Source organism: Narcine bancroftii, chromosome 10, assembly GCF_036971445.1.
Source record: "Narcine bancroftii isolate sNarBan1 chromosome 10, sNarBan1.hap1, whole genome shotgun sequence".
NCBI lineage: Eukaryota > Metazoa > Chordata > Chondrichthyes > Torpediniformes > Narcinidae > Narcine > Narcine bancroftii.
The window spans coordinates 47,012,136-47,039,722 of NC_091478.1; the positions used below are offsets into that span (position 1 = coordinate 47,012,136).

Genomic DNA, 27,587 nt, shown 5'->3' on the forward strand with positions numbered 1-27,587 from the left:
AAGATGGCTCCAAAGAAAGAAAAGTCTAGTGACAAGTAAAGAAGAGGTGAAGAAATCACCAGGGAGAAAAAAAAGCGGAAGGCCTTACCGGAGTCCGTGAACAGGGAGCTCTCCCGAAGAGGATGGCATGAGTTGCACATGCGTGGTAAGCATGCTAAAGAAGCCGCTGAAGGGAACGGACGCTGACAGCTGGCTGCTGACTAAAATGGGAGAAGCTGTGGGGAAGGCAATGATAGAAGCAAAATCAATACGGAGCCAAGAAATGGAGCAAGAGAAAGAAGATCAAAAAGAAGATAAAGAAGTACAAATTCAAAAACAAACAAAGATGGTAGATAAGGAATATTTTGACAGTCAAATAAAGATTTTTATGGAAACAATAATGGCTGAGTTCAGTACCATTAAAAAAAACTATACAAGAGACAGATGTAAAAATTCAAAGAATGGAGAAGTGTATGGCAGAAATGAGAAAGCGAGGTGATGAAGTAGAAGACAGTGATAGATGTAGAAATGGAGGTGAATAAATTAGAGAAAAATTGGAACATAAAAATAAGGAGATTAAGAAGACACATGACTTATTGGCCCGGAAAATTGACATTTTAGAGAATTTTAGCAGATGTAATAATATAAAAATAATGGACTTGAAAGAAGGTGAGGAAGGGGCAGATATAAAAGGATCTTTGGAGTAGAAGAACTCCAAAAAGAAATAGAAATTGAAAGAACCCACAGAGCATTGGTACCAAAGCCACAGCCACAACAGAAATTGTGCTCCATACTAATAAAACTACTACTAAGATATACAAGAAAGAAAATATTGGAACTGGCTATTAGAAGAGTGAAGGAAAATAAGGTACAATGGAAATTTTTTTTTAACCCAGATATAAGCTTTGAACTTTTAAAGAACCATAAGGAGTTTAACTTAACTGCACTATGGAGAAAAGGTTACAACTTTGTGTTACAGCATCCAGCAGTATTGAAGATATTCATCCCTGGTGGGCAAAATAGACTGTTTTCAGATCCAGAAGAAGCTCATTGCTTTGCAGATCAATTGCCAAATAAACAAGAAGAGGAGTAAGGAAAATAATAAAAGGACTTAAGATATGTATATAAATAGGTTTGAATGTTAATAGTTCGATCATAGATGTTTAAGAAAAAAGAAGGGGGATAAAAAGCTTTGTTATATTTTTCAGAATAATATATAGTGATTTCTCTGGGGGAGGGTTGGGGAGGGGGGAGAATCTGTCCACGATGAAATCTGTTGACATTTGTGGTATACATCTTTTCACATAGAAAAGGAGTTGTGGTTGTCTTGTGAGGTAGCAAGGACGACTCGTTAAAGAGGGATTTAATGTTGTTTTATTTAATGTTATTCTTTAATTTTTTATAGTTTTTGTTATTTTCCTGCTAATTGTTGTCACGCATAGTAAAGAATAAGAACAATCTAAAGAGTGGTTTTAAAAGAAGGGAGATGGAGGAGTTGAAGAGGTGAAATAGAGGTGAAAATGGTTGGATAAGATGAATAAATTGAAATATATGACTATTAATATTAATGGAATTCATAATAAAATTAAGAGAAAATATTTACTGACACTACTTTAAAAAGGAGAAAATAGACATAGCATTTATACAAGAAACATACTTAACTGAGTTAGAACATCGCAAACTGAATAGAGACTGAATAGGCCACGTAGTTGCATCATCGTACAATACAAAAGCCAGGGAGTAGCTGTATTAGTTAATAAAAATTTGCCAATTAAGATAAGGAATGTACTAACAGACCCAGCGGGTAGAATTGTAATGATGATGTGCCAGATTTATTCAGAATCTTGGAACTTGTTGACATTTATGCACCTAATGAAGATGACCAGGAATTTATGCAGGACATTTTTTTTTAAAGATAGCAGACACACAGGGACATATCTTACTAAGGGGAGACTTTAATTTTAACCTTGATCCAACAATAGATAAAACCAGGAAGATTATTGCAAAAAATAAATCAGCCAAATTCAATGCATGATATGAAGATAATTGATATATAGAAAGAGATTATTCATATTATTCAAAAAGACATAAAACCTATTCTAGGATTGATATGTTCTTGTTGTCGGCACAGGTTCAAAGACTGAATATAAGGCTAAACTTTTATCAGACCACTCACCCTTGTTATTGACAATTGCTTTAGAGGATATTCTGCCGAAAACATATTGATGGAGGCTAAACCCCATATTGTTACAAAGGCAAGACTTTTGGGAATACATAGAACAACAAATTAAAATATATTTTGAGACATGCAAATTCTGTACAGTCAAATTTATATTATGGGATGCAATGAAGGCCTTTATTTAATTAGTTATACGACCAAGATTTTAAAAAAAGAATATGATTGGGAAATAGAGCAGTTGGAAAAAGAGATAGTAATTGTAGAGAAAAATTTAATGAGAAGGGAAGATATAGAGAAAAAGAGAGAATTGACAGAAAAAAATTAAAATATGATATGTTGCAAACATGCAAAGTGGAGAAAAATATTATGAAAACAAAGCAAAGATATTATGAATAGGAGAGTAAACCCACAAAATGTTGGCTTGGCAACTAAAAACAGAACAAGCAACAAGAACTATTACAGCATCAAGGAAGGAGGATAAACAGATCTCATATAATCTATTAGAGATTAATTGAAATTTAAAAAAAATTTATAAGCAATTGTGTCAAACTGAAAACCCAGGGAAGAATGACAAAATAGATGAATTTTTGTCAAACATTGAATTACTTCAATTACAATTGGAAGATTGAAATGCATTACAAAAGCCCCTGACAATTACAGAAATACATGACACACTATTGATATTACCAAATAATAAAGCGCCAAGCAAAGTTGGATTTCCCACAGAATTTTATAAGGTATTCAATAATCTGTTAATTCTGGCCCTCTTAGAGGTAATGAAACAGGTGGAAGAGACCCAGAATTTGCCTGATTTGTGTAAAATGGCAATAATCACAGTAATTCCAAAAACAGGAGTAGACCCATTGTCATTGGTTTCATATAGACCAAATACTAAATACAGACTATAAATTAATTACAAAATTACTAGCGAATAGATTAACAGATTGTGTTCCGAAATTATCAACACTAGATCAGATAGGATTTGTTAAAAATAGAAGAGTGGCAGATAATGTCTATAAATTTATTAATTTGATTCATATAGCACAAATAAACAAAACACCAACTGTGGCAGTAGCCCTTGAAGCAGAGAAAGCTTTTGATAGGGTGGATTGGAGTTATCTTTTTAAAGTACTACAGAAATTCAAGTACTGGAAAAAAATATTAATTTATTAATTGGATTAGAGCATTGTATAATGGGCCTCTGGCAAAAGTGGTAACAAATGAATATGTTTCAGATCACTTTAAACTGAATAGGTCAACAAGACAGGGATGCCCATTATCACCTTCCCTGTTTGCTTTGGCAGAACCATTGGCAGAGCTGATAAGAAAAGAACTATTGGCAGAGCTGATAAGAAAAGAACCTATGATAAAGGGAATAAAAGTAAAATTAACTTATTTGCAGATGATCTTATAGTATATTTAACAGAGCCAGATAAATCAATAAAAAGGTTATATACAAAATTGAAAGAATATGGGACGATTATCAGGAATCAAAATTCATTTTAATAAAAGTGAAGTGATGCCAATGAACAAAGTCGATTATACAAAATGTAAAAGGGAATCTCTTTTTAAATGGCAATCACAGGCTATATGTTACCTAGGTATCAGGATAGATAATAATTTAAATCATTTGTATAATTTAAATTACCAACCATTAATAAAGAAAATACAGGAAGACTTAGAGAAATGGAAAGATTTACCACTACCTCTTAACAGGGAGAGTAAATTGCATCGAGATGAATGTACTTCCACAACTACAATACCTGTTCCAAATGCTACTGATTCCCTTAATGGGAATTTTTAATGAAATTAAACAAATTAATAAAGTTTCTATGGAAGAGTAAAAAATCAAGAGTGGCTTAGGAAAAATTAACATGGGCATATAAACAGTTACCAAATTTCAAAAAGTATTACAGGGCAGTACAGTAAAGATTTTTATCAGACAGGAGAAAAACTGGCTTGGTTCAAGATAGAATTATATAAATTAGGATAAAAGGTCCCTGACCTCTATAAATGGGGGTGCAACATAACAATCTACCAATACTACATCATATACTAAAAATATGGAAGAGAATTCATCTGGAATGAAAGATGATAAATGATCAAATACCAAAAATGTTATTAACACAAAACCCATAAATTCCTTTTACAATAGACAATATTTTTTTAAGGAATGGGCAAGAAAAGGAATTAAAAGAATAAAAGATTGCTTTTTGGGGAATAATTTACCGACATTTGAACAGTTAAAAAATAAATATGGAATATCACATGGTACAATATTTTCATATTATCAGTTGAAAAGTTATTTAAAAGAAAAGTTGGGAACTAGTCTGAGATGACCTGAGAGGAGCTGCTGTGAATTACACTTAATTACAGACACTGCAATAGTGAAACAAAATGATCATAAACATGTAGAGCAAATGATGATACAAGGAAAATGATGAAGCAAAGTATAAACCCAAACAAGGTTGGGAAAAAGATTTAAATGTACAAATAAAGAATGAAACCTGGAAGGAACTATATGCAGATACCATGATTAATACAATAAATACTCTGTTTCAAGTGATACAATACAATTGGTTCCATGGACTATATGTTACACCTCAAAAGTTAAAAGAATAAAATTCAATAATATCAGACAAATGCTTCTGTTATAAACAAGAAATTGGAACAACAATACATGCAATTTGGACATGTACAAAAGTGAAAACCTTTTGGGAGGATTTAAACCTAATATTAAATGGAATTACAAAAAATAGGATAGCAAAAGACCCCAAAATCTTCCTGTTAAAAAATATCAAAGATAAAGAATTAGATTTAAAATTAGACAGGTTTCAAAAAAGATTTATTAAGATTACAGTTGTAGCAGCAAAGAAGTGCATAATAATAACTTGGAAAACGGAGGCAACCTTAAAAATACAACAATGGTATATAGAAATGAACAAGTAAGTGTATTCCATTAGAAAAAAACTACCGACATTCTAAAAGACAAATATGCTCTATTTGAACAAATTTGGGAACTGTACATAGAGTTTATTAGAAACTAACAATTTCAGACCTCCATCTCTTGACGTGATGAGATACAATTATGAAAATAATTAAATATGAAATATTGGATGACATGATTTCTTTTTCTTTTGTGTTCTTCTATAATTTATTTATTCTTCCTTTTATTTCCTACTTTAAGTTATAAGGGGTGGGGGAAGGCAAAAAATTGAAAATGTCACTGTTTATATATTAATACTGAATATTTGTAAATATTGTTACTGACGTGGTTCACGGTGAAGTACTAAATAAAAAATTATATTAAAAAAACACAGGTTTGGAGCAACACCACTGCCGGAGAAGGTAGAGGCCTTCAGGCACTTCAACGAACCTCACATGATGAAGGGTCTTCAAAAATTTGGCAGTATGATCAACTTCTACCACTGTTTTATACCAGCAGCAGCCTGCATCATGCACCTTCTGTTCACATTAATGGAAAGGAAGAAGAAAGAGATCACCTGGGACAAGGAAACATCAGATGCCTTCGAAGGTGAAGGATGCACTGGCTAATGCCATTTTGCTGGTGCACCCCAGCATAGATGCCCTGACCGCCCTGTGATGGACGCATGGAGCACAGGGGTCAGAGGAGTGCTAGAACAATTGGTTGAAGGACAATGGCAGCCTCTGGCTTTCTTCAGCAGGTACCTTCAATCTCCCAAGCTGAAATACAGCGCCTTTGATCGAGAGCCCTTGGCATTGAATCCTTGTGGCCATCACTTCTGCTACCTTCTGGAAGGAAGACAATTCAAAATCTTTACGGATCATAAATCACTGACTTTCACATTTAATAAAGTGTCAGACTGGGATTGTATGCATTGGGGGAGAGGATGGCAAAGGATTTCATATACAAATTGAATGCCAAATTAATAGCAAAAAATATGGATAAGCCCATACTGAAACATCTGATTAAAATCTGGCACGAGATCAATGAGTGTATTGGAGAGAAAGTGAAAATATCACGAAAGGCACCACTGACTCATAATGAATTGATGCCCATGAACATGGGCAATAAAATCCTGGGGATATGGCATTAGCAGGGGATCTGGTACATAAAAGACAGCTATGAGGGGAGACAGCTTATGTCCTTTGAGCAGCTAAAGGGTAAATACGATTTGTCTTATAGGATTTTTCACTGTTTCTTCCAGTTAAGATCATTTCTAAGGGAGATGTGGGGCCCGACAATGACCCCACCTACACCTAGTGAAGTGAAGGGTTGCTTCAACTGTGAAATGCACCCAAATTTATTTCAAGAATGTATTCTGTACTCCAGGATGAAAGTCCCAAAGCAGGGGCTACACAGATCAAGAGAGAGATGGGAGTCAGACCTGGGCATCACAATTGATGAGAGATGCTGGTCGGATTAGTGTAAAGACAGTGTGACAACAATTATTAATTCGAGATACAGACTGATTCAATACAACTTTCTGCACCAGCTCTACCTCACACCACAAAAGATTCACAAGGCAAAACCCGAGGTGCCAGAGACATGCTTCAAGTGTGGAATGGAGCGGGGAACCTGGTCCTGCACAAAGATAGCCCTATTTTGGCAGTATTTGGCCAACATACCGACCAGAATAATGAAGGTAACCTTTCGGCTGGACCAATGTTGTATCTGCTGGATACAAATTAACCAAATTCCAAATTCAATTTGTATTTATCGCTTTGTCCATAGCAAAAAAATACATAGCGATGACCGGAAATCTGACCCCCCCTGTTCTTATCAGCAAGTGGATTACTGAGATGGATAGCTGTATTCTCATGGAAAAAAAACGTATAATCTTACAAACTAACGCAGCTCCTTTGTTAAAATATGCAACCGTATCTGATGTACATGGGAGCACAGCTGTAGCCACACCCCGATAAAAAGACAAAGAAATCTACCAATAGATGGATTAATGAAAGTAATTTTATAGGGGGGTGACTCCACAACCTCTATGGACACTTCCTGGAAGCGCCAACACCACATCCAGTCTCTTTTTCTTTCTCTCCTTTTCTCCCTTTTTGTTTTCTGTCTTTCCCTTTTTTTGAGAGGGTGAGAATGGTAGGGGGATGTTGATATATTCTGCAACAGTGATGTTACCTCCTTGTTTATTGAAGAAAAATGAAAAAATAATATTTTTAAGGGGGGCGTGGCAAGATGGCATAGAGTCTAGACGTGTAATCTCGACCTCTCTGGCCAGACTTTTAAGAACCCATTTTTAACTCTTTGTTTTCAGGTTTAAATTTTTTTAAAACTTAGTTTAAAGAATCAAGGAATTGTTATGGTAAAAAGATTAAACCTCAAGTACAGAAGAAACTACATTTTCGAAGTGTTGAAGATTTAAAACCTAAACAGTCTGCTACAACTTCAGGTTTGCTTTCTTTCAAGCCTAAACCACAGAGATTGCCTGTGGGAGCTGAAAAAATGACTACTACTCGCCAGGAGAAGGACATCGCTGGAATTACCCGTTCTCAGGAGGAAGGTGCGTGTGCCCCTGATGTGGATCCTGATTCTGGCAGCCTGCCGACTTTAACGGAGGGGGCACGCAAGAAGACGACTCCATGTACTCCAATCTGAATATTTTGGTCTTTTCTGTGAGTTTTTGAAACAAAAACGGGTTGCAGGGGAAGAACAGCGTCAGCCCCCTGAGGAAATCGGGGTGCCGTCGCTGGGAGTCCAGACCCGCAGTAAAACTGTTAAACTGCCTGTTGTTGAGATGCAGCAGGTGCTGCAGTTACCTGGTTCTGCCACTACGCAAGAGAAAGCAGGGCTGAGCTTTTCTGAATTATATATATATATGGAAGTCAGCCTGAAGAAAACTGAGGTCCTCCATCAGCCAGCTCCCCACCATGACTACCAGCCCCCCCACATCTCCATCGGGCACACAAAACTCAAAACGGTCAACCAGTTTACCTATCTCGGCTGCACCATTTCATCAGATGCAAGGATCGACAATGAGATAGACAACAGACTCGCCAAGGCAAATAGCGCCTTTGGAAGACTACACAAAAGAGTCTGGAAAAACAACCAACTGAAAAACCTCACAAAGATAAGCGTATACAGAGCCGTTGTCATACCCACACTCCTGTTCGGCTCCGAATCATGGGTCCTCTACCGGCACCACCTACGGCTCCTAGAACGCTTCCACCAGCGTTGTCTCCGCTCCATCCTCAACATCCATTGGAGCGCTCACACCCCTAACGTCGAGGTACTCGAGATGGCAGAGGTCGACAGCATCGAGTCCACGCTGCTGAAGATCCAGCTGCGCTGGATGGGTCACGTCTCCAGAATGGAGGACCATCGCCTTCCCAAGATCGTATTATATGGCGAGCTCTCCACTGGCCACCGTGACAGAGGTGCACCAAAGAAAAGGTACAAGGACTGCCTAAAGAAATCTCTTGGTGCCTGCCACATTGACCACCGCCAGTGGGCTGATAACGCCTCAAACCGTGCATCTTGGCGCCTCACAGTTTGGCGGGCAGCAGCCTCCTTTGAAGAAGACCGCAGAGCCCACCTCACTGACAAAAGGCAAAGGAGGAAAAACCCAACACCCAACCCCAACCAACCAATTTTCCCTTGCAACCGCTGCAATCGTGTCTGCCTGTCCCGCATCGGACTGGTCAGCCACAAACGAGCCTGCAGCTGACGTGGACTTTTTACCCCCTCCATAAATCTTCGTCCGCGAAGCCAAGCCAAAGATATATATATATATATATATATATATATAAATGTAACAGCTAAGCCTTATCATTCAGCCTATGCTGAATGAAATGTCTCAGAGGCTCAGTTTGGAACTGGATACAGTTAAAATACGTGTGGAAGCATCTTGTGAGGATTTTAAACAGTTTCAGGCTGCTTTTTTGAAATGTCAACAACAAGTGGCTTCTAATACAGAAAAAGTGTTGGAGGTGGAAGAATCCGTTAAAGAATTGCGAGAACATGAGAGGGAGTTAGAGAGGAAAGTAGATTATTTGGAGAATCAAAGTAGAAGGAATAATGTGAAGATTGTTGACTTGACAGAAGGTATGGAAGAACAAGATCCTCTGTTTTTTTACCGAATGGATTCCACAAATACTGGGGCAGGAATTTTTCTCTGGAGGTCTGGTATTGGAAAGAGCTCATAGAGCCTTAAGAAGAAGACCTCTGCCTGGTCAACCATCGAGACCTGTGATAATTCGATGTTTGAATTATTTGGACAGAGAAACGATACTTCGTTTAGCAGTGCAAAACGCAAGACAACGACAAGCTCCGTTAATGATTCAGAATAGTAGAGTTTTTTTCTATCCTGATTGGAGTCAAGAGGTTATTCAGCATCGGTGTCAATTTAATCCAGTTAAAGAAATTTTGTGGCGTAAAGGTTAAAAGTCTACTTTTCGCTATCCGGCAGTGTTGAAGGTGTTTTGTGGAGACTTTCAATCTCGGTTTTTTGAGAATGAGTGTGAAGCAATGAGTTTTGCTGACTTGTTGCCAGATGTAAGAGGACAAAGACGTAGCTCACCATTGTCTCCTAAAGAAAAATCTGGTTGTTCTGGAAATGGAAGAAACGGCAGAAATGGGAATGGAAAGAGTCCGTTTCCTTGAAATGGGGTCGCCGAGTCTGGAATTTCTTGGATGAATAGAAGAACTTTTTTATTTTTATTTTCTTTTTATGTCATTATGATATCTTGTTGTTATTCTTTGTTTGGCTGGGGAGGGATAAATTATGTTCTACTAGTCATCAGCCACTGGTGGGTGATCCACACCCAACTTTTGTTTAGGGATTACTACCTTTTGGTAGTTTTTTTTTGGGGGGGGGGTTTTAATTTTCATTTTATTTAGACTTTAATTTGTGGTTTCTTTTTCTCCTATTGGAGGGCCTCTTTACGTTGATCTGAGTCTTTATATATTGATATTATTAGCTTTTAGTAATATTAGTGGATATGTCAAAGTTGAAGTTTGCTACTTTTAATGTTCGGGGTTTAAACAGTCCGATTAAGCGTAAGCATATTTTTATCAAGTTCGATCTTTGGTAAAACGTGTTCGGTAGAGATATGATTTTACCTGAAATGATTAAATTTGAGACTTTTGGCATAATGAGATGAAATATTGTTTAATAATGGAAAAAATTACATATGTTTCGTGGATAATTATAGTTTTTTTAATTAATAGGTGGTTGTTATATTCAGAATATTTACATTTTGATTTATATTGACTAGATTTTAATATGTATGCTTTACTTTTCTTTATTTTTTTCTTTTTTTCTTTATGGCTCTCCTTAGGAGAGTTGGCTGAAAGGGGGGGAATTTCTTTCCTTTTTTTAATATATATAAAATATAATGTTCATGCTTTGTTTATTGTTATATATGTTACTTATTATCTGTATTTTGAATGAATAAATAAAGTTTAAAAAAAAATTTAAGAAGTGTTGGACCTGTGTTGGCTCGGCAGCAGAAGCATCTATCATACATGTCAGAATTCACCACCATCATCGAGCACATAGCCAGGAAAACCAACGTGGTGGCCGATGCTATATCATGACCAAGGGGATAGACTATATGGTCCTGGCAGAAGCGCAGCTGGCAGACCCAGAGATGCGAGCATACAGGATCGCGGTGTTGGGACTCCACCCGGAGGACATTCCTGTAGGTCCAGGTAACACAGTGCTCCTCTACTATGTATACACCAGCCACCCCCATCCCATAGTACCCATGGCTTGGAGGCAACAAGTCTTCGATGAGGTACACAACTTGTCACACACGGCCATCAGGACAACCGTTCTCATGATAGCCAGTAGTCTGTGTGGCACGGCCTCCGGAAGTAGGTCAGCCAGTGTCTCAGAACCTTCACACTATGCTAGACATCAAAGGTCCAACAGCACACCAGGGCGCACCCCCGCCCATTTGAACTGGCATGAGGAAGGTTCAGCCACAAACACGTAGACATTTGGGACAATTGCCAGTGTCCTGGAGGGGGCACGATACCTACTGACAATGATCGATTGCTTTGCAAGATGGCCAGAAGCAGTCACACTGACTGAGACAATGACGGGGGCCTGCACCAGAGCCATGATAAACACTTGGGTGGCAAGGTTCGGAGTCCCAGAATACATGACTTCAGACAGAGGTGCACAGTTCACCTCAAGCCTCTGGACAGCGCAGGCAAACCTACTGGGGATGCAGCTCCACCATACCACAGCATAACATCCCCAGACAAACGGACTGGTGGAGCAGTTCCACAGACACCTAAAAGTGGCACTGATGGCTCGGCTCAAGGGACCCAACTGGATAGGTGAGCTTCCGTGGGTCCTGCTGGGGATTTATAGAGCCCCTAAAGAAGACTTAAATGCCCCAGCAGCAGAGCTAGTGTACAGCGCACCTTTGGTCATTCCTGGGGAATTCGTGCCCACCACCAAAGACTTGGACGAGCTACACGCAGCAACCTTGGAGAAGCTCAGGGAAAGATTGGGTACCCTGGCCTCAGTGCCACCCACATAGCATGGGCAAATAAACACTTTTATCCCCAAGGACCTGAGAACCCTGTAAGTATGTTTTCATCTATAGGGAGCACACCAGGCGCAGTTACAACAGCAGTGTGAAGGACCTTACAAGGTAATTAGGCGCAATGGGTCAATAGGTGTGCTGCCGCCAGGAAAAAAGAGACATTCACTGTTGACTGCCTCAAACCAGCACATCTGCACGCAAACCAACTGTTCAACACACAGCCACCATGTTGCAGATGTAAGCCGCCCCAAGCAAAGGCAATCTATAATCAAATACAATAGCGTTGGCATCACTGGTTCTGGAGTAGTGGGGGGGGGGGGGGGGATTGTGCAGTGGCCCGCTACCCAGAAAGTGAACTGGCACTCAAAATGGCAGACTAACGCAGCAAGCGTGGAAAGCCCGCGCACGCTAATGATCTTTACGGGCCAGAAGCTTGCACGGCGGGAACCAAGGCCAATCAAAGTCCAGCTCACCGGTGAAATCTCATCTGTCTGCAGTGGCAGGAAAATCCTGCCACTGGATGGGAAGCTGGATCTATAAAAGCTGGGCTAGGGAGATCAATAAATCAGTTTTGACTTCCCTTACACCTGTGTGTGTCGTTCTTCTCTCACTCTCCAGTAGTGCCTCGCTACAACCTTGTAGTTCTGTGCATTAAGCTTCATCTACTATGTGTATGTCCATTCTATCAGCTGTCTCACTCTATCATTCTGACAGTTCATAATATTTCCAAGCTTTAGGGTTGGGGCAAAACTCAACATGCCCTGGAACAGGTTGTACCTCTCTAACCTGGTGCTCTGGTCTGGCAAATCCCATAGTTTGGCACATTTGAATCTGCCGCCATTAGTATAAACTTCTTTCAGCATGGGACTCGAACCCTGGTCCCGATTGCTGGCGCTGTTTCGGCGTTGTGCTAACTGCTATGATAACTCTGCCACCTCACAGTATTATTTCCTGTTTTAAGCTTTGATGTGTTTACGTAGGGGGTTCCCTTTAGCATAAATTTCTGTTTTCCAGCATTTTCTGTAGTCTGGCAATGGTGAGGTTTCAACGTTTCCAGATTAAAGAAGTACAACTGTACAAGGAAAGATGTGCAGTAATGATGAAATTTGACCTGGTATTAACCACTTGATTTTTAGCCCTGTCATGAGAACAGGATCCTACCCAGATTAATAGTCCATCATGGTTATTAGGTGAGAATCATGGAATTCCTTGTTAAACAACACAGAAACACCTTAATTGCATCATGATATAGGAAAGGGGGGGAAAGGATGCAATTATCACCAGCTCGTATGTGGTGCTCACCTTGGTTGGGTGTGCTTTTCACCATTACACAATATTTTTGCTTTCAAATCAGAGAGAGTATTATTTTAGAAATATAAATGTGTGACTGGTGCTTCTGTTTTATAGTGAAAGCCTGCCTTCCCTTCAAGCATGGTGCCTATCGATGTAACTGCCACTATTTGTCCAGAATTAAATGATTTATATTTATGTTGCATCGTTCACATCTTTGGGACGAGCCATGTTGCATTGCAACTCGTGAACCATTTTTGAAATGTGGTTACAGTCATGATTTAGAGAACAACTATTTTATAGTCAGTAAACTCTTATACATTATATTGGTTGAGAGATGAATATTTACAGATCACTGCTTATTAAATAGTGCAGTGTTACATTTTATTATTGCAGTGGGAGTCTCATCATATGGAAAGCAATTAAGATCAGGGATTTCTTAAAGTATTGTGGCTTGTCAATGTGACTTTGTATTTAACTTATCGGAAACCATACCTTGGAAAGGAAGCTTGCCACAGCCAATGGAATGCTTTTATTTCTCGTTATAATTGGTGTGTAGATTGAAATAGTTCCCAGATCGTTTGGAAGCAGAGCTTCTCAGAAACAGAATTAAAAAAGTGACTTAACCCTTAATCCTCTGACTGTATTGGCATTGTGATAATTTTATCTTGTACTATTCCACATGGAAAATCAGGACCTATAGAATATTCAAAGCACAAGGTTTTGTGCTGCTTAACTTACTGACTTACAATAAAGACAATCTTACAGGTTACTACTTTGGTTGGAAATTTGTTATTTTATCATTTAACTGGCCAAAGGCTGGTCACATGTGCCTTGCAATGCTGAACTCTTCTGAAGAACGAGGAGTCAGCATTGGTAAAGGAATGAAAGAACAGGGTGATGAAAGAATTGTGGTTTGTCTTGTGGCAAGTTTAGAATGGTGATGAATAATTCTTTTTGGCAGGTAAACCTTGTGTTTAAACAGCCAGGAAAACGTTTGGAGCACAAAGGGATTCGAATTGAATTTGTTGGACAGATTGGTAAGTTCCTTACTTTTCCCTAAACACAAGGTGACGTGCGACTCCTAGTACCTGAAAGGTAACTGTCTGATATGCAAGTGTACCAAGAATGTTGGCCATTATTGCAAGGGGTGTGAAGTTTAAAAATAAAAACTTGCACAATTTTAAAAATGGGACTGCAATCCATTTTGGGCTCCATTCTTGAAGAAATATTGAAGACGATGCAAAAAAAATTCACCAGGTAATACCATGTTTGAAAGGATTGAAGCACAAAAAAGGATTGTGCAGGATGGGTTCACTTTCATTGGAGTATGAGAATAAGTAAGTGGTCATTCAACTGAAAAATGCATGAAAGTGCAACTGAGTGGATGCTTCCTTCAGTAAAGATGTCGAGAACTAGACTGCATAGTTGCAGAAAGAGGTTGTCCCTTTCAGGTGGATGTCTGGAATTGTACCCTACAGAGTTGTTGAGGCTAGATTATTAAAATATTTGAAAGATTGGGGAATTGAGGGCTCTCACTTTGGATTTTAGCAACAGAAATTGATGTAATATTTTAATTTTGATGACATGTGGACAGCTAAGTTTTAGTGCACTTGAACTGTTAAGAGCTTGACTTCATCCGTACAGATTTCCAGAGTGAACTGTTGGATAATGTGTTTTTTGGTTTTTGGAGGCAAACAGCTACTCTAAATATCAGAATGCCACAAAGGTGGCAGATTTCCCATTGTAGACAATGGGAAAGCACACAATTAAGACTTAGTAGCTTGCAGTAATGTCCTTGGCATCTTGACCTGCTTGAAATGATGACTAAGTCAAGTTTTGAGTTCAGAAACACATTTGTGAATGAGCAAGAGACGAGATAGATTTCTTTTAACTCAGAATCAGATCAGATTGTTGACCGGTGTCTCGCCAACAACCTTGTGCTCAATGTTAGCAAAACCAAGGAGATGATTGTGGTCTTCAGGAGGAAGTCAGGGGACTTATCCTCATTGAGGCCTCAGTCGTGGAAAGGGTCAAGAACTTTAAATTCCTGGGTGTTAACATCTCCAAGATCTGTTCTGGAGCTTCCATGTCGATGGAATCACAAAGAAGGCTTGCCAGAGGTTATATTTTTTGATGTGCTTGAAGTGATTTGGTATGTTACTGAAGACTCTCAAAAACTTCTACAGGTGTATCATGGAGAGCATTCTGGGTAGTTGCATCACTGCCTGGTATGGAGGCGCCAACTCTCAGGACAAGAATAAACTCCAGAGGGTTGTTAACTCGGCCTGTGACATCACAGGCACCAGACCACTCCATCCAGGACATCTACAAGAAGCAATGTCTTAAAAAAGCAACCTCTATCCTTAAAGACCCCCGCCACCCAGGCCATGTCCTCATCATTCTGCTACCATCGGGGAAAAGGTACAGGAGCCTAAAGACAAGCACTCAGCGGCACAAGGACAGCTTCTTCTCCACTACCATCAGACTCCTGAATAGTCAATGAACCAAAGATACTGCCTTACTTTTCGTGCACTATTTTTTTTGTTTATTGCTGTAAGGTGGTGCATATGAATGCTTGCATTATGATGCTGTGGCAAACACTGAATTTCTTGACTCGTTCGTGATAATAAATTCTGATTCCTAATCTGATCCAAGATTAAGTGTTCTGAGATGAGTTTGTCAAACCAAGTCCAGGTGGTGCCATCAAGTTATGTTGTGTCAAGGCCTGTTTTTCTTTTTGTGTGTAGTATACTGAGCCCACCTCACTGACAAAAGGCAAAGGAGGAAAAACCCAACACCCAACCCCAACCAACCAATTTTCCCTTGCAACCGCTGCAATCGTGTCTGCCTGTCCCGCATCGGACTTGTCAGCCACAAACGAGCCTGCAGCTGACGTGGACTTTTTACCCCCTCCATAAATCTTCGTCCGCGAAGCCAAGCCAAAGAAAAAGTATACATAAATGCTGGAGGAACTCAGCAGATCATACAGCATTCATAGGAGGTAAAAGACAGCCAACTCTGAATGAAGCCTGATTTTTGATATTCTTTATGAAGGGCTCAGTCTGGAAATGTTGACTGCCTTTTACTCCTGCTGCGTAACTTGTACTCCCAGCACATTGCACTGGACGCCAGCACCTGCAGATTTTGTTTTCCTCTCCTTCTGGTCTATGTCCCTGCTTTACTCATAATTTCTGTAAAGAATTTCAAGCCACCATCCAGGCAACAGTGATACAGTTAAAATAGCTGGCAACCTAAACAAGTCTCATTTTAAAAAAAAGACCTCCAAAACCATGAATTTCCAATGAGCTCAAATGACTTTGAAGTTTTATCAGTTATGTCTATTTAATGCATTTACCACAGAATTAATTTTGACTGTGTTAAAATGAGAGCTACTGTTCTCAAACCTTAATGCTGAGCATCTTTTCTGAACAATACTCATCAACTGTGTGATGATTAACATTCATGTTCCATGGGATGTTGATTCAGCATTTGGAACACCTTCATGTGGGTAGGAAAAGGAGACATTCTGGTAATCAGATGAATGAAATTAAATCAGTTGAGGTTTTGTCTGCACTGTTGTTGGCTGGAGCATTAATTATCATGTTAAATCATCTCTGTGACTTAGTTCATTGAGTGGGAAATTTAAAGAGGGGGATGGTGAAGTTTATAACAAATTCTGATTAAAGATGATTTAGTGGATTTAAAGGTATATTCCCTAAAGGAGAGCAAAACTAATAATTTTATACAAAAGCAGAAATAGTAAACCAGATAATTGTAGGCCAGTTAGTTTAACAATAATAGGGAAATGACTGGGGAAACTTCTGAGGGAAAAGATGAAGTTGCACATGAAGACATGGGGATCTATACCATTTATACTCATGTTATAATCAAGTTTGGGGACCAATTTTTAGGGTAAAATTTAGGGGGTCGGCTATTATGTGCATACTACTTTTGACTGCGGTTAGCACTTGCGTTGATTGAGGCCTTGGGAGCTTGACTGGCTGGGACCGGGTGGTAAGTCTGTGTTTGGGCCGTCGGGAGCTCAGATGGACAGGTGGCCAAGGCAAGAGATGGTGTTTGGGGCACTGGGTGCTCGGATGGGCAGATGGCTAGGGCATGGGCAAGCGAGCATCTGGCAGAGAATGTCATCTTGTCCCTTAACACCTTCTCCATGGTCAGCAGCCCTCTATTTTCTGCGAAGGCTGAGGAAAATTCATCTCCCACCCTCTATCTTTACTACATTCTACAGAGAATGTATTGAGAGCATCCTGTGCAACTGCATCACCGCCTGGTTTGGAAGCTGTACCACCACAGACCGTAAAGGACCCTGCAGAGGATAGTGAAACCAGCGGAAAAGATCATTGAGGAACCTTTTCCTCGCATAAAGGAATGAAGGACATATTCTACACTTGATGCAGGCGGAAAGCAATAAACATTGTGAAAGACTCCACACTTCCCACATATAAACTGTTTTCCCTTCTGCCATCTGGTAGGAGGTACTGAAGCACTCGGGGCCTTAAGTCCAGAGTGGGAAACAGATTTTTCCCCCCAAGTCTTCAGGCTGCTGAACTCCCAGTACAGATATGGATAGTATGCCATGGACTTACAGGGCATACATCTTAATACCATAATATTTTAATGTGTTAACTGCTTTTCTAATTTACATCTATGTAAAAATATGCTCTGTGGTTCTGGAAAAACGTTATCTCATCCTACAGTGCGAGTATGGTATGAACGATAAATAAAGTTGACTTGACTTGAGTAAGCCTTTTCCCATAGTTCCATATAGATGACAAGTCCAAAAGGCAAGAGCCCAAAGGATCTAGGGCAATTTGGATAACTTCATGATAAGAGACAGAATGAATGGTCAAGGGTTGATTTTTGCAATTGGAAACCTGTGGCCAGTGATGTACACAGGAATTGCTGCTGGGACCTTTTGGTGTTTGCTGCACACATCACCAATATGGATGTAAATGGACAACTGGCAAATTCACAAATAGCAAAGATTGGTATATTGCTGTTGCAAGGACGGTCTTGAGCTACAGTACAATACTCATCAGTTGGCAAGACAAGCATAGAGACAGCAGATGGTTTTGGTTGGCAATGCCAGTGATTGGAACTGGACCTGTGTTTGAATCCCATGCTGTCTGTAAGGAGTTTTGTACGTTCTCCCTGTGTCTATGTGGGTTTTCTCCAGGGGCTCTGGTTTACTCCCACCATTCAAAATACATGAGGGGTGGAGGTTAATGGGGTATAATTTGGGTGGCATGGACTCATAGGGCTGAATTGGCCTGTTACAGTGCTGTATGTCTAAAAAAAAATAATTAAAACATTTAAAAAGTGTTGTACTACGTTTTGGGAGGACTAGGATATACACAATGAATGTTAGGACAGTAGGAAGTGCTGAGGAACAAGGACATCCAAGTACATGAAGAAGGATCCCTAAGAGCAGCAGCACAGATAGATGAGGAGGTAAAAAATGCATACTGGATAATGCCTTCATTGGTTGGGATCAGAAAGGAGGAGTAGTTTGGAGTACTACAGATGGTCATTCCTTAAGACCATAAGATGAAGGAGATGGAATAGGCTATTCAGCCCATTGATTCTGTTCTGCCATTTAATCATGAATTGATTCATTTTCCCATTCAGCCCCACTGCATGGCCTTCTCTCCATAACCTTTAATGCCCTGGCTAATCAAGAACTTGTCAATCACTGTCTTAAATAAATCCAATGACCTGGCTTCCACAACTGCCTGTGGCAACAAATCCCACAGATTCATCACCCAATGTCAAAAGAAATTCCTCTGCATCTCTGTTCTATGTGGATATCCTTTTATGCTAAAGTTGTGCCTTCTTGTCCTATACTCTCCCACCTTTCTACATCTACTCTGTACACACCTTTCAATATTCAAAATATTTCTGAGTTCCCCCTTCATTCTCCTAAATTCCAACGAGTGCAGGCCAAGAACAGTCAAACGCTCCTCATATGATATTTCATTCCGTGAATCATCCTTGTGAACCTCCTCTGAACCCTCTCCAACGTCAGCACATCTTTTCTTAAATGAGGAGCCCAAATCTGCTCACAATACTCCAAGTGAGGTCTCACCAGTGCCTTACAACATCACATTCCTGTTCTTGTATCCTATTCTTCTGGAAATGAACGTCAGCATTGCATTTCCCTTCTTCACCACCGTCTCAACCTGCAAGTTTAACTTCAGACTGTTCTGAACAGGCACTTCCAGGTCCCTTTGCATTTGGGTATTTTTAATGTTCTATCCATTTATAAAATAGCCTGCCTGTTTTTTTTTCAAGCAAAGGGCATGTTGGAACATTTCCCAACATTGTATTTCATTTCCAGGTGATCTTACTATAAGACCATCCACTGGTTAATATGAAACTCTGTGATCATTCTCAAAGACATACCATCTTCTCACAGTTTTAAAGGACTCGGTCATATGACCAGCTCTACAACAGTAGAAAAACTGTCATTGTTTATACACCTTTTAAGGTTTCTCAACCAATGTAAGACTCTACCTGTATTGTTACCTTCCACCTCCGGTGTTGTTCTCTGACATGTGGCCTATCTGCTAATTGGTGATAACTTTCAAACTTTTTTTTTCTTCAGCTACAATTTCAGAATTGAATTCCTCCCCAACTTTGTATAGTCCCTGACGCATTCCAAGCCTCTCCATGCTTTAGTTATATGGCACCAATAGTTTCTTCAGCCTCATACACTGCCCTCAATGGTTGGGGCTGGGGCATCTAATCTTCTTTTGCGCAAGCTAGGACTCCAGTCAATAGAGTTTTCCCCTTGATTTCAATTTCACCAGAGCTCCTTCATGCCATATTTGATTGAATCAAAAGTTGTCAATGTCAAAGGCTTTCATTCTCACCTTCCCTCTGGAGCTCAGTTCCTTTGGCAAGATTTTGGCCCTTCTGGTTTTGGAATTTGACCTGCACTTGAGCATCATTGGGTGAGGAGAAAGAGTTGTTTTGAAATCTCTCATTAGGCATTACTCACAACTGGCTGTAGACATTGATCTAATCTGCTAGTTATGGGAAGCATGTACATTTGCTGTTTGGAGTTTACATATTCCTATGCTGCAGCTACTCCAGACTGTGTCATGATTTTAGGTCACATTCATCATGTTCTTTATACTCATTAAACCTTTGAGCTTGAAAGAAAGGAACAGGATCTCTGACAACACAAGGTTACAGGACATGGTGTAAAATGGTTCTGATGGCCTGTAGCATTTCTTGATCTCTACTGAGTCTATCCCAAAGAACTACAGAGCTGCACAATACAAGTGTTCCTTCCTCCATTCCCCAGACCTTAAAGTATTACTTTTGTCAATTCAACTGAAAAGTCCTGGATCTGAAAATTTGATCTTGTCACCTGTGCTGCCTGAACTCTTCCTGAGCATCTCCAGCAACTTCAGATTTTATGTTCAATCCTTATTCCCTGTGTCAACTTCTTCATATCAAAAATACAAATGCAGTTTTTGTAGGGAGGGATTATGTCTGCCCCTCACAAATCCTGTAAGTGACTTCTCTGTTGCCTTGACACAAAATCTTCTGCTCAATATTTATTTTTTTGGCCAGAAGAGCCCACGCTAAGATCCCTGTTATGAATTGTGACAAACATTGATGGCTCTTTGTATATTTTCACTCTTTAGCAGATCTTCTTTAAGTACCCTGTCCCCTTCTCCACTTTTCATACCCTGTTTCCAAACACTGGTGTGAATTTTAAAATGGGGTGCAATAATTGTTCATGTGATTTTTGTTTTAGGTTAAATGATGGTGGCTAATCACAGTTCCAACATGTGAGCTTTGACTTATTAATCTGTGGATTTATTGCTATGCATTCAAGTAGTGGTTTTGGAGAGAAAAGTTTGACCTGAAGTTGTAACCCTCATTTTTCCATTGCAGAGCTATTTAGTGATAAAAGTAACACACACGAGTTTGTGAACCTAGTGAAGGAACTGGCCTTACCTGGAGAGTTGACACAGAGCAGGACCTATGACTTTGAATTCATGCAGGTGGAAAAGCCTTATGAATCATATATTGGGGTCAATGTCAGACTAAGGTAACAATTTTCAATTGTGTTTAACCTATTTGATACGAGACCTTTGTGCACACTTCAATTTCTCTTCCTCAGTTCTTCAAGTTGTATTTCTTTAGGACTATTCAGTCATGGTAGTGCGTCGGAAACCATGGGAAGATGTTACTAAATAATCTTTTGTGATATTGGGGCTGATCCCCATATTTTTTTTTTACTTTTAAGCTGATCTTTCGCACCACAGAGGGAAAAAAGTTTTAAAATCGATTTGCTTCTCCTTCACCCACTGCCCCCAACTTGCCTATCCTACTGGGGGCCATTGTGGAAGGGCTTCCACATAAGTTTTGTATAATCAGCATTAGAAGAGCAGTTGACCCTGAAATAATTATAAAAAATCTGCATATGCTGGAAATCAGAACAGATATGATATGATACTTTATTGTCATTTAAGACCAGACTGTAAAACAGTACACAGTAAAAACAGATGAAAAGTCATTGATCTGAAGTGTTACATCTGTTTCTCTCTCCATGGGTGCTGCTTTGCCTCCTGAATGTTTGCAAACGTTTGTTTTTATTTAATTTCAGATTTCCAGTATGTGCATTTTCTTGCTGTAGGGAATGGAATCTGTGTGGCTCATTGCCACACTCGCTATGTGTTTTACACTTTAAGGTGATGCTGCCTGGGGCTGGAAGAGATTGATAAGACTTTTGTCCCTTTTATCAAACTCATGCATTGCAGTATTAGGAATCTGTTAATGTAGTTGAGAATTTAGAAAGTATCTTGATAATGCTTTTATTTTTGTCCTGAGGTAATGAGCATTGAAATATATTTTCAATTTTGCATCTATACCATTCATTCTAATTGTTTCCTGAAGGTGCTGTCATTGATTCTTTTCTGAATGAGGGAATTCTACAGTTAATGGAAAAGGCATTTTTGTTTTGGGCCAGTGAAACAGGGCTGGTTGATACACAAAACCCATTAAAATGTCTCAGGGTATCTTGTGCTTAAGCAGCAAATTCAATGTTGCCGAACAGACTAAGATAGTGTTGGATGTTATTTTTTTTCATAATGTGGAAGGCCATTCAGAATATCAATTCTATGTCAACTCTCAGCATTTCCATTAATCCAGTTATTTCCCTGTAAAAATTCTTCTCCTCATGTACCCATTGACTCCATCAATTCACCTGCTGCCATCTATGCTAAAGGTAACTTAATGCATCTAATGAACCTATCAGCAGCTCTTTGGGTCATGTAGGAAACCAGACACCCGGGGGAGAACAATGCAAATGCTACACAGATCCAACTTGGATCCTTGCAGCTGTGAAGCCATGGCATTAACTATACACTACTGTGTCACTGACTCTTTGAACCATTTTCTTTTCGGGTGATGGTGGTACCAAAATATTATAAAGCAAGGAAATTCCAATGCGGGGCAGCAGGTTAGTGCAATGCTGTTATAGTGCCAGTGATCGGGACCGGGGTTTGAATCCCGTGCTGTCTGTAAGGAGTTGGTATGTACTCCCTGTGTCTGCATAGATTTTCCCCGACACTTATGTTTCCTTCTACCATTCAACAATGTACAGGGGTTGTAGGGTAATTGGGTGGCACGGGCTCATGGGCCAAAATGGCCTGTTACTGTGCTGTATGTCTAAATTTAAAAAAAAATTAATACTAAAAGATACAGTATCTGAATTGTAGGTTAACCCCAGTTAGAAAAAGAAGGTATACATTCTTTCCCTGTTCCAGATGTATGTATATTAAATTGAGGCATACTGAGGGGAGTTATCCTGATAACAATGCTGCCTTTTGTATAATTTATTAAGCGAAGACCTCAAGCCATGACACTATTCCTAGAACAACAGAAGAGTTTTAAATATTGATGTCTCCACTGTCATCACAAAAATATCCAATCAAGTCTATTTCTCTCATTCAAAATCAAAAATGCTGGACAAACTTGGTGAGGGAAGCAATATGTGTTGGAGAAACCAGTGAACACTGCAGGTTGAAGACCCTTCATCTTGAAACATGAACTGGTTTCTTCTTCCATAGATATTGTTCGACTTTTCCCTTTATCTACTGGTTGTTATGAGATCTTGTTGTGTGCACATTGGCTGCTATATGTCTGTTAAAATAATGATAATATTTTAGAAATAATTTACTGTTGTGCTCCTTCAGTGGCACAGTTAGCACAACGCTATTACAGCACCATTAGCCCGAGGAAATCCGGCATTATGTTTAAGGAATTTGTATCTTCTCCCTGTGACAGGTGTGGGTTTCCACCAGGTGCTCTGATTTCCTCCACTCTCCAAAATATATGGGATTGATAGGTTAATTGGGAGATATAGGCCAGAAGGGCTGTATCAATAAAATAAACCATTAAGATCACTGCCCGATTTCTCTCTCTTCTAATCGGTTGACTGGTTTTCTTTGCTATTGTTTAAAAGCTCCTGAATATTTGGGAGGTACACGGTCCTAATGCTGTCCTCTACTTAAAATCCCATAACATGCAGGGAAGATTTGTAGGTGAACAGAGGGCACCAGGGTGAATTGCGAGATTGTTGTCACCCCACCATCCCACATAGTTCACCTTGTAGGAGTGCAAAGCCCCTGCAATATTCCCTCTGGCCTTTGATGTTTTAACAGCTAATCTACTGAGAGGAACCAAGCAGCACATTTAAGGAGGCCTGGTACCTTAATCTATGCCACACCTTCACTCTTAAATAGTGGAGATATTTCAGTGCTTAAAGCTACTAAATATCTAATGTTAGAGTATGTTTAACAAATATGCTTGGCTCTGATTGAATCAATGAGGTGCAGTGAAATTCCAAGATTGTACCATTTGTTAAATAATTGGATCTGACTTTTCATTGCTCATGATTAGGTATATAGAACTGTTGGTACCTTATAAGTACCAACCTATTTGTCAAAATGTTGACTTTTCACTTTAAGCAGTATTTTTGGCATTCCATTTTTCAATGTAACCTGCAGACCAGTGATTTTTAATAATCTAATTTCTCCTCAGATACTTTTTGAAAGTGACATTAGTCCGGAGTCTGACTGACCTGGTAAAGGAATATGATCTGATTGTGCACCAGCTTGCCACCTACCCAGATGTCAACAACTCCATCAAAATGGAAGTTGGCATTGAAGACTGCTTACACATAGAGTTTGAATACAATAAGTCAAAGTGAGTCAATTCAGTTCTTCTTTACTGTTAGATTTGATTTTTTTTAAAACTTGCTCTGAGTTAGAAGATGTGATTTGCCTTTTTGTTGGGCGATGTGGAGCAGTGTTTGTTCTGAACCTACCCTGGCACCAACCCACCAACTCTTTCCTCTGTTCCTCTGCAGAACTTGTCAATTTTACCAACTCAGTTACTAATCTCCACCCTGCTCTGAAATTCACTCGGACCTTTTCTGACACTTCTCACACCCAGCATTTAATACAAACTGACTGCTACCTCCCACCTGGTCTCTAGTAAGGATGCCATTTCTTTCTCCCAGTTTCTCCATATGCTCTCAAGATGAACCCTTCCATTTCAGGACATCTGAAATGTTTTCCTTTTTCAAGCATTGCAGCTTCTTCTGTACTGTGGTCAGCAGAGCTATCTCCTCAATCTGTCTCTCAGAGCTCCACTCTTTCACCCAAACAACCCGCCTCCAAATCCAGCACATCCTTCTTCGTCATTTCCATCAGCTGCAACTTGATCCCATCCTTCCTGCATGACGGAGCATCAACCTCAAAGCACGCTGTCCTCGTCCACCTCTTTGCCAAATGCAGATTTGGAAAGGAGCACAGTATATGTGCTCCTTCTGCCTGGAGGTCAATGACTAGTGGAGTGCCACAGAGATCTGTTCTGGAACCCCTGCTGTTTGTGATTTTTATGAACGACCTGGATGAAGAGGTTCAGTAAGTTTGCAGATGACACGAAGGTTGGAAGAGTTGTGGATGGAACTGAAGGCTGTCAAAGGTTACAAGCTGATATAGACAGGATGGAGAGCTGGGCAGAAAAGTTGCAGATGGATTTCAATCTGAATAAGTGTGAGGTGATGCACTTTGGAAGGTCAAACCAGAAGGCCGAGTGCAGGGTTAATGGTCAGTTACTTAAGAGTGTGGATGAACAGAGGGATCTTGGGTTGCAAATCCATACATCCCTCAAGGTCACCACACAGGTTGATAGGATAGTTAAGGTCTATGGGTGGCTGGGCTTCATTAGTAGGGGGATTGAATTCAGGAGTAGAGAGGCCATGTTACAACTCTACAAATCTTTGGTAAGACCATTCTTAGGGTATTGTGTTCAGTTCTGGTCACCCCATTATAGGAAGGATGTAGAAGCTATGAAGAGGGTTCAGAGGAGATTTACCAGGTTGGTGTCTGGATTGGGTCTTTTGAGGCAAGGTTAGCAGAGCTAGGACATTTCTCTTTGGAGCCTTTGATAGAGGTCTACAAGATTATGAGAGGCATAAATAGGGTGAACAGCACCTGTTTCCTAGGAAAGAATTGGCAAACACCAGAGGACATATATTCAAAGTTAAGGGAGGTAAGTTTATGGGAGACATTAGGGGTGTTTTTTTTTTTACACAGAGAGTTGTGGGTGCCTGGAATGCCCTGCCAGGGATGGTGGTGGAGGCTGAAACATTGGGGGCATTTAAGAGACCTTAGACACATGGATGAAAGAAAAATAGAGGGTTACGGGGTAGGGAGGGCTTAGTACTTTTTTTTGGGAAGGGATATAATGGTCGGCACAACATCTATGCTCTATGTACATTCTACTGTCTAGAACCAGGAGTGAGAGTCTTAAAATAAAGAACCAGTGATTCAGGACTGATGTGAGAAGAGGCCAGTGGATGCGCATTTGCTCCGCATGCTCAAGACCACAATTAGATTTTTGGAGATCGAAGGAACCATGTAATATGTAGTGCAAGGTGTTGCTTAAATAAAAGATTTACTTTGATCCTACTAAGAAATGGAGTATATATCTATTTAGCCTCTTACACCATCTGCCTTGTGTTTTAATGTTCTGTGTGTTGCTCGTTCCATTTTTCTTGTGTTCACAATGAAAAGCAGATTTTGTGTTGTAAAACTTGTAAGCTCAAGGTTGCAGTAAACAGAAGGCACATCATCCATTACCCTTTTGCTTCACAGCCTGGGCTGCCTGCCACAAACTTCTGTCTGCTACAAAAAACATTTTAAACTGTACTATCAGACTAAACGTACTTGAGATATAAAATGCAATTAATGAAATGTTAGAAATATACCAGATTTGTAGAAGTTGACACTTCAAATTTAAAATCTCTTAATTATAACTGCATTAAGTGTTTATGCAGTGCATATAAAATTGCCCATCTTGGCCTTGAGCTATTGATCCTATATTGCTTTAATTCTTTTTTAGATATCACTTGAAGGATGTGATTGTTGGTAAGATCTACTTTTTGTTGGTGAGAATCAAAATCCAGCACATGGAGCTTCAGATGATCAAAAAAGAGATTACTGGAATTGGTAAGGGTGACAATGAGAATATGGGACATTCCTGCTGTGATAGACACCTTGTGTCATTAATTACATCGTTGCCTGATATGTTATTTTTTTTTAAAAGGGCCCAGTACAACTACTGAGACAGAAACTATTGCCAAGTATGAAATAATGGATGGAGCCCCTGTTAAAGGTGAGGAACATAACTGTAAATTGTTTTCATACCTCAACTAAACAACAGAAAATATTTAACCAGGTCCCTGGAGAGCAGCAGAAATGGGACTGTTCAGTATTAGTGGAAATAGATCTAAAGTGTGGCTCACTTTTTAAGAGTTGAATGAAATATGCAAGGCCAAACTCCTTGAGCTTGCCTATCCTAAGTTCTGCATTCATTGACCCTTTTCCTGACTTTGCAAAATGTCTCAAGGTAGTTCTTTGTTAAAATGTTTATATAAATTATAATTGTCATACTTCCAAATATATTAACCACTTTCATGGACCAATCTGGAGTGCTGAATGATGAATATTTGGAGTTGTTAGCTATGGAAGGAGTAATGAGTTGTGGAGGGGATGTCATTGGTGCTATGAAGAAAGTTCCTGATCTCATTATTTTCCTGTATTCTTTCCACTGTTTACCCATACGACTAGTTTGGTTGGGGGGTGGTGAGTACAGAGAATAGGGTAGAAGGTGAAAAGCATGATGTAATGTGTTGAGAGTTTGTGAGGAAGGATAGAGAGGGGAGGAAGCATAAACATAGTCAGTTTGAGGGTTTGAAATGTGTCTATTTCAATGCAAGGAGCATTAGAAAAAAGATGATCTTAGTGCATGGATCAGTATGTGGAATTACAATGAAGCCATTATTGAGACGGCTGATGTAAGGATATAATTGGCTGATGCAGGTACCGGGGTTTAGGTGTTTTAAAAGGAACAGGATGGGAGGTGTGTGGGGGGGGGGGGGGGGGGGGGGGTTGGTGCAGGGGAGTTGCATTACTGCTCAGGCCTAGTGTCACAGCTGTAGAAAGGGAGGATGCTCTAGAGCACACATGTCAACCCGCGGGCCAAATTTGGCCCGTAAGATCATTTCAAAAATGTATTAGAG

The 27,587-nt window shown here is 39.7% G+C and overlaps 1 protein-coding gene across 1 annotated transcript in view; it reads left to right on the forward strand.

The window, feature by feature from the left end:
- vps26a (VPS26, retromer complex component A) overlaps positions 1-27,587 on the forward strand; it is a 67,465-nt gene that overhangs the window by 20,476 nt on the left and 19,402 nt on the right. The window contains exons 3-7 of the mRNA XM_069900856.1: positions 13,917-13,992; positions 20,885-21,041; positions 24,038-24,202; positions 26,408-26,514; positions 26,612-26,680. Of these exons, the coding sequence (XP_069756957.1) occupies positions 13,917-13,992; positions 20,885-21,041; positions 24,038-24,202; positions 26,408-26,514; positions 26,612-26,680 (574 nt within the window). The remainder of the gene's footprint in view (positions 1-13,916; positions 13,993-20,884; positions 21,042-24,037; positions 24,203-26,407; positions 26,515-26,611; positions 26,681-27,587) is intronic.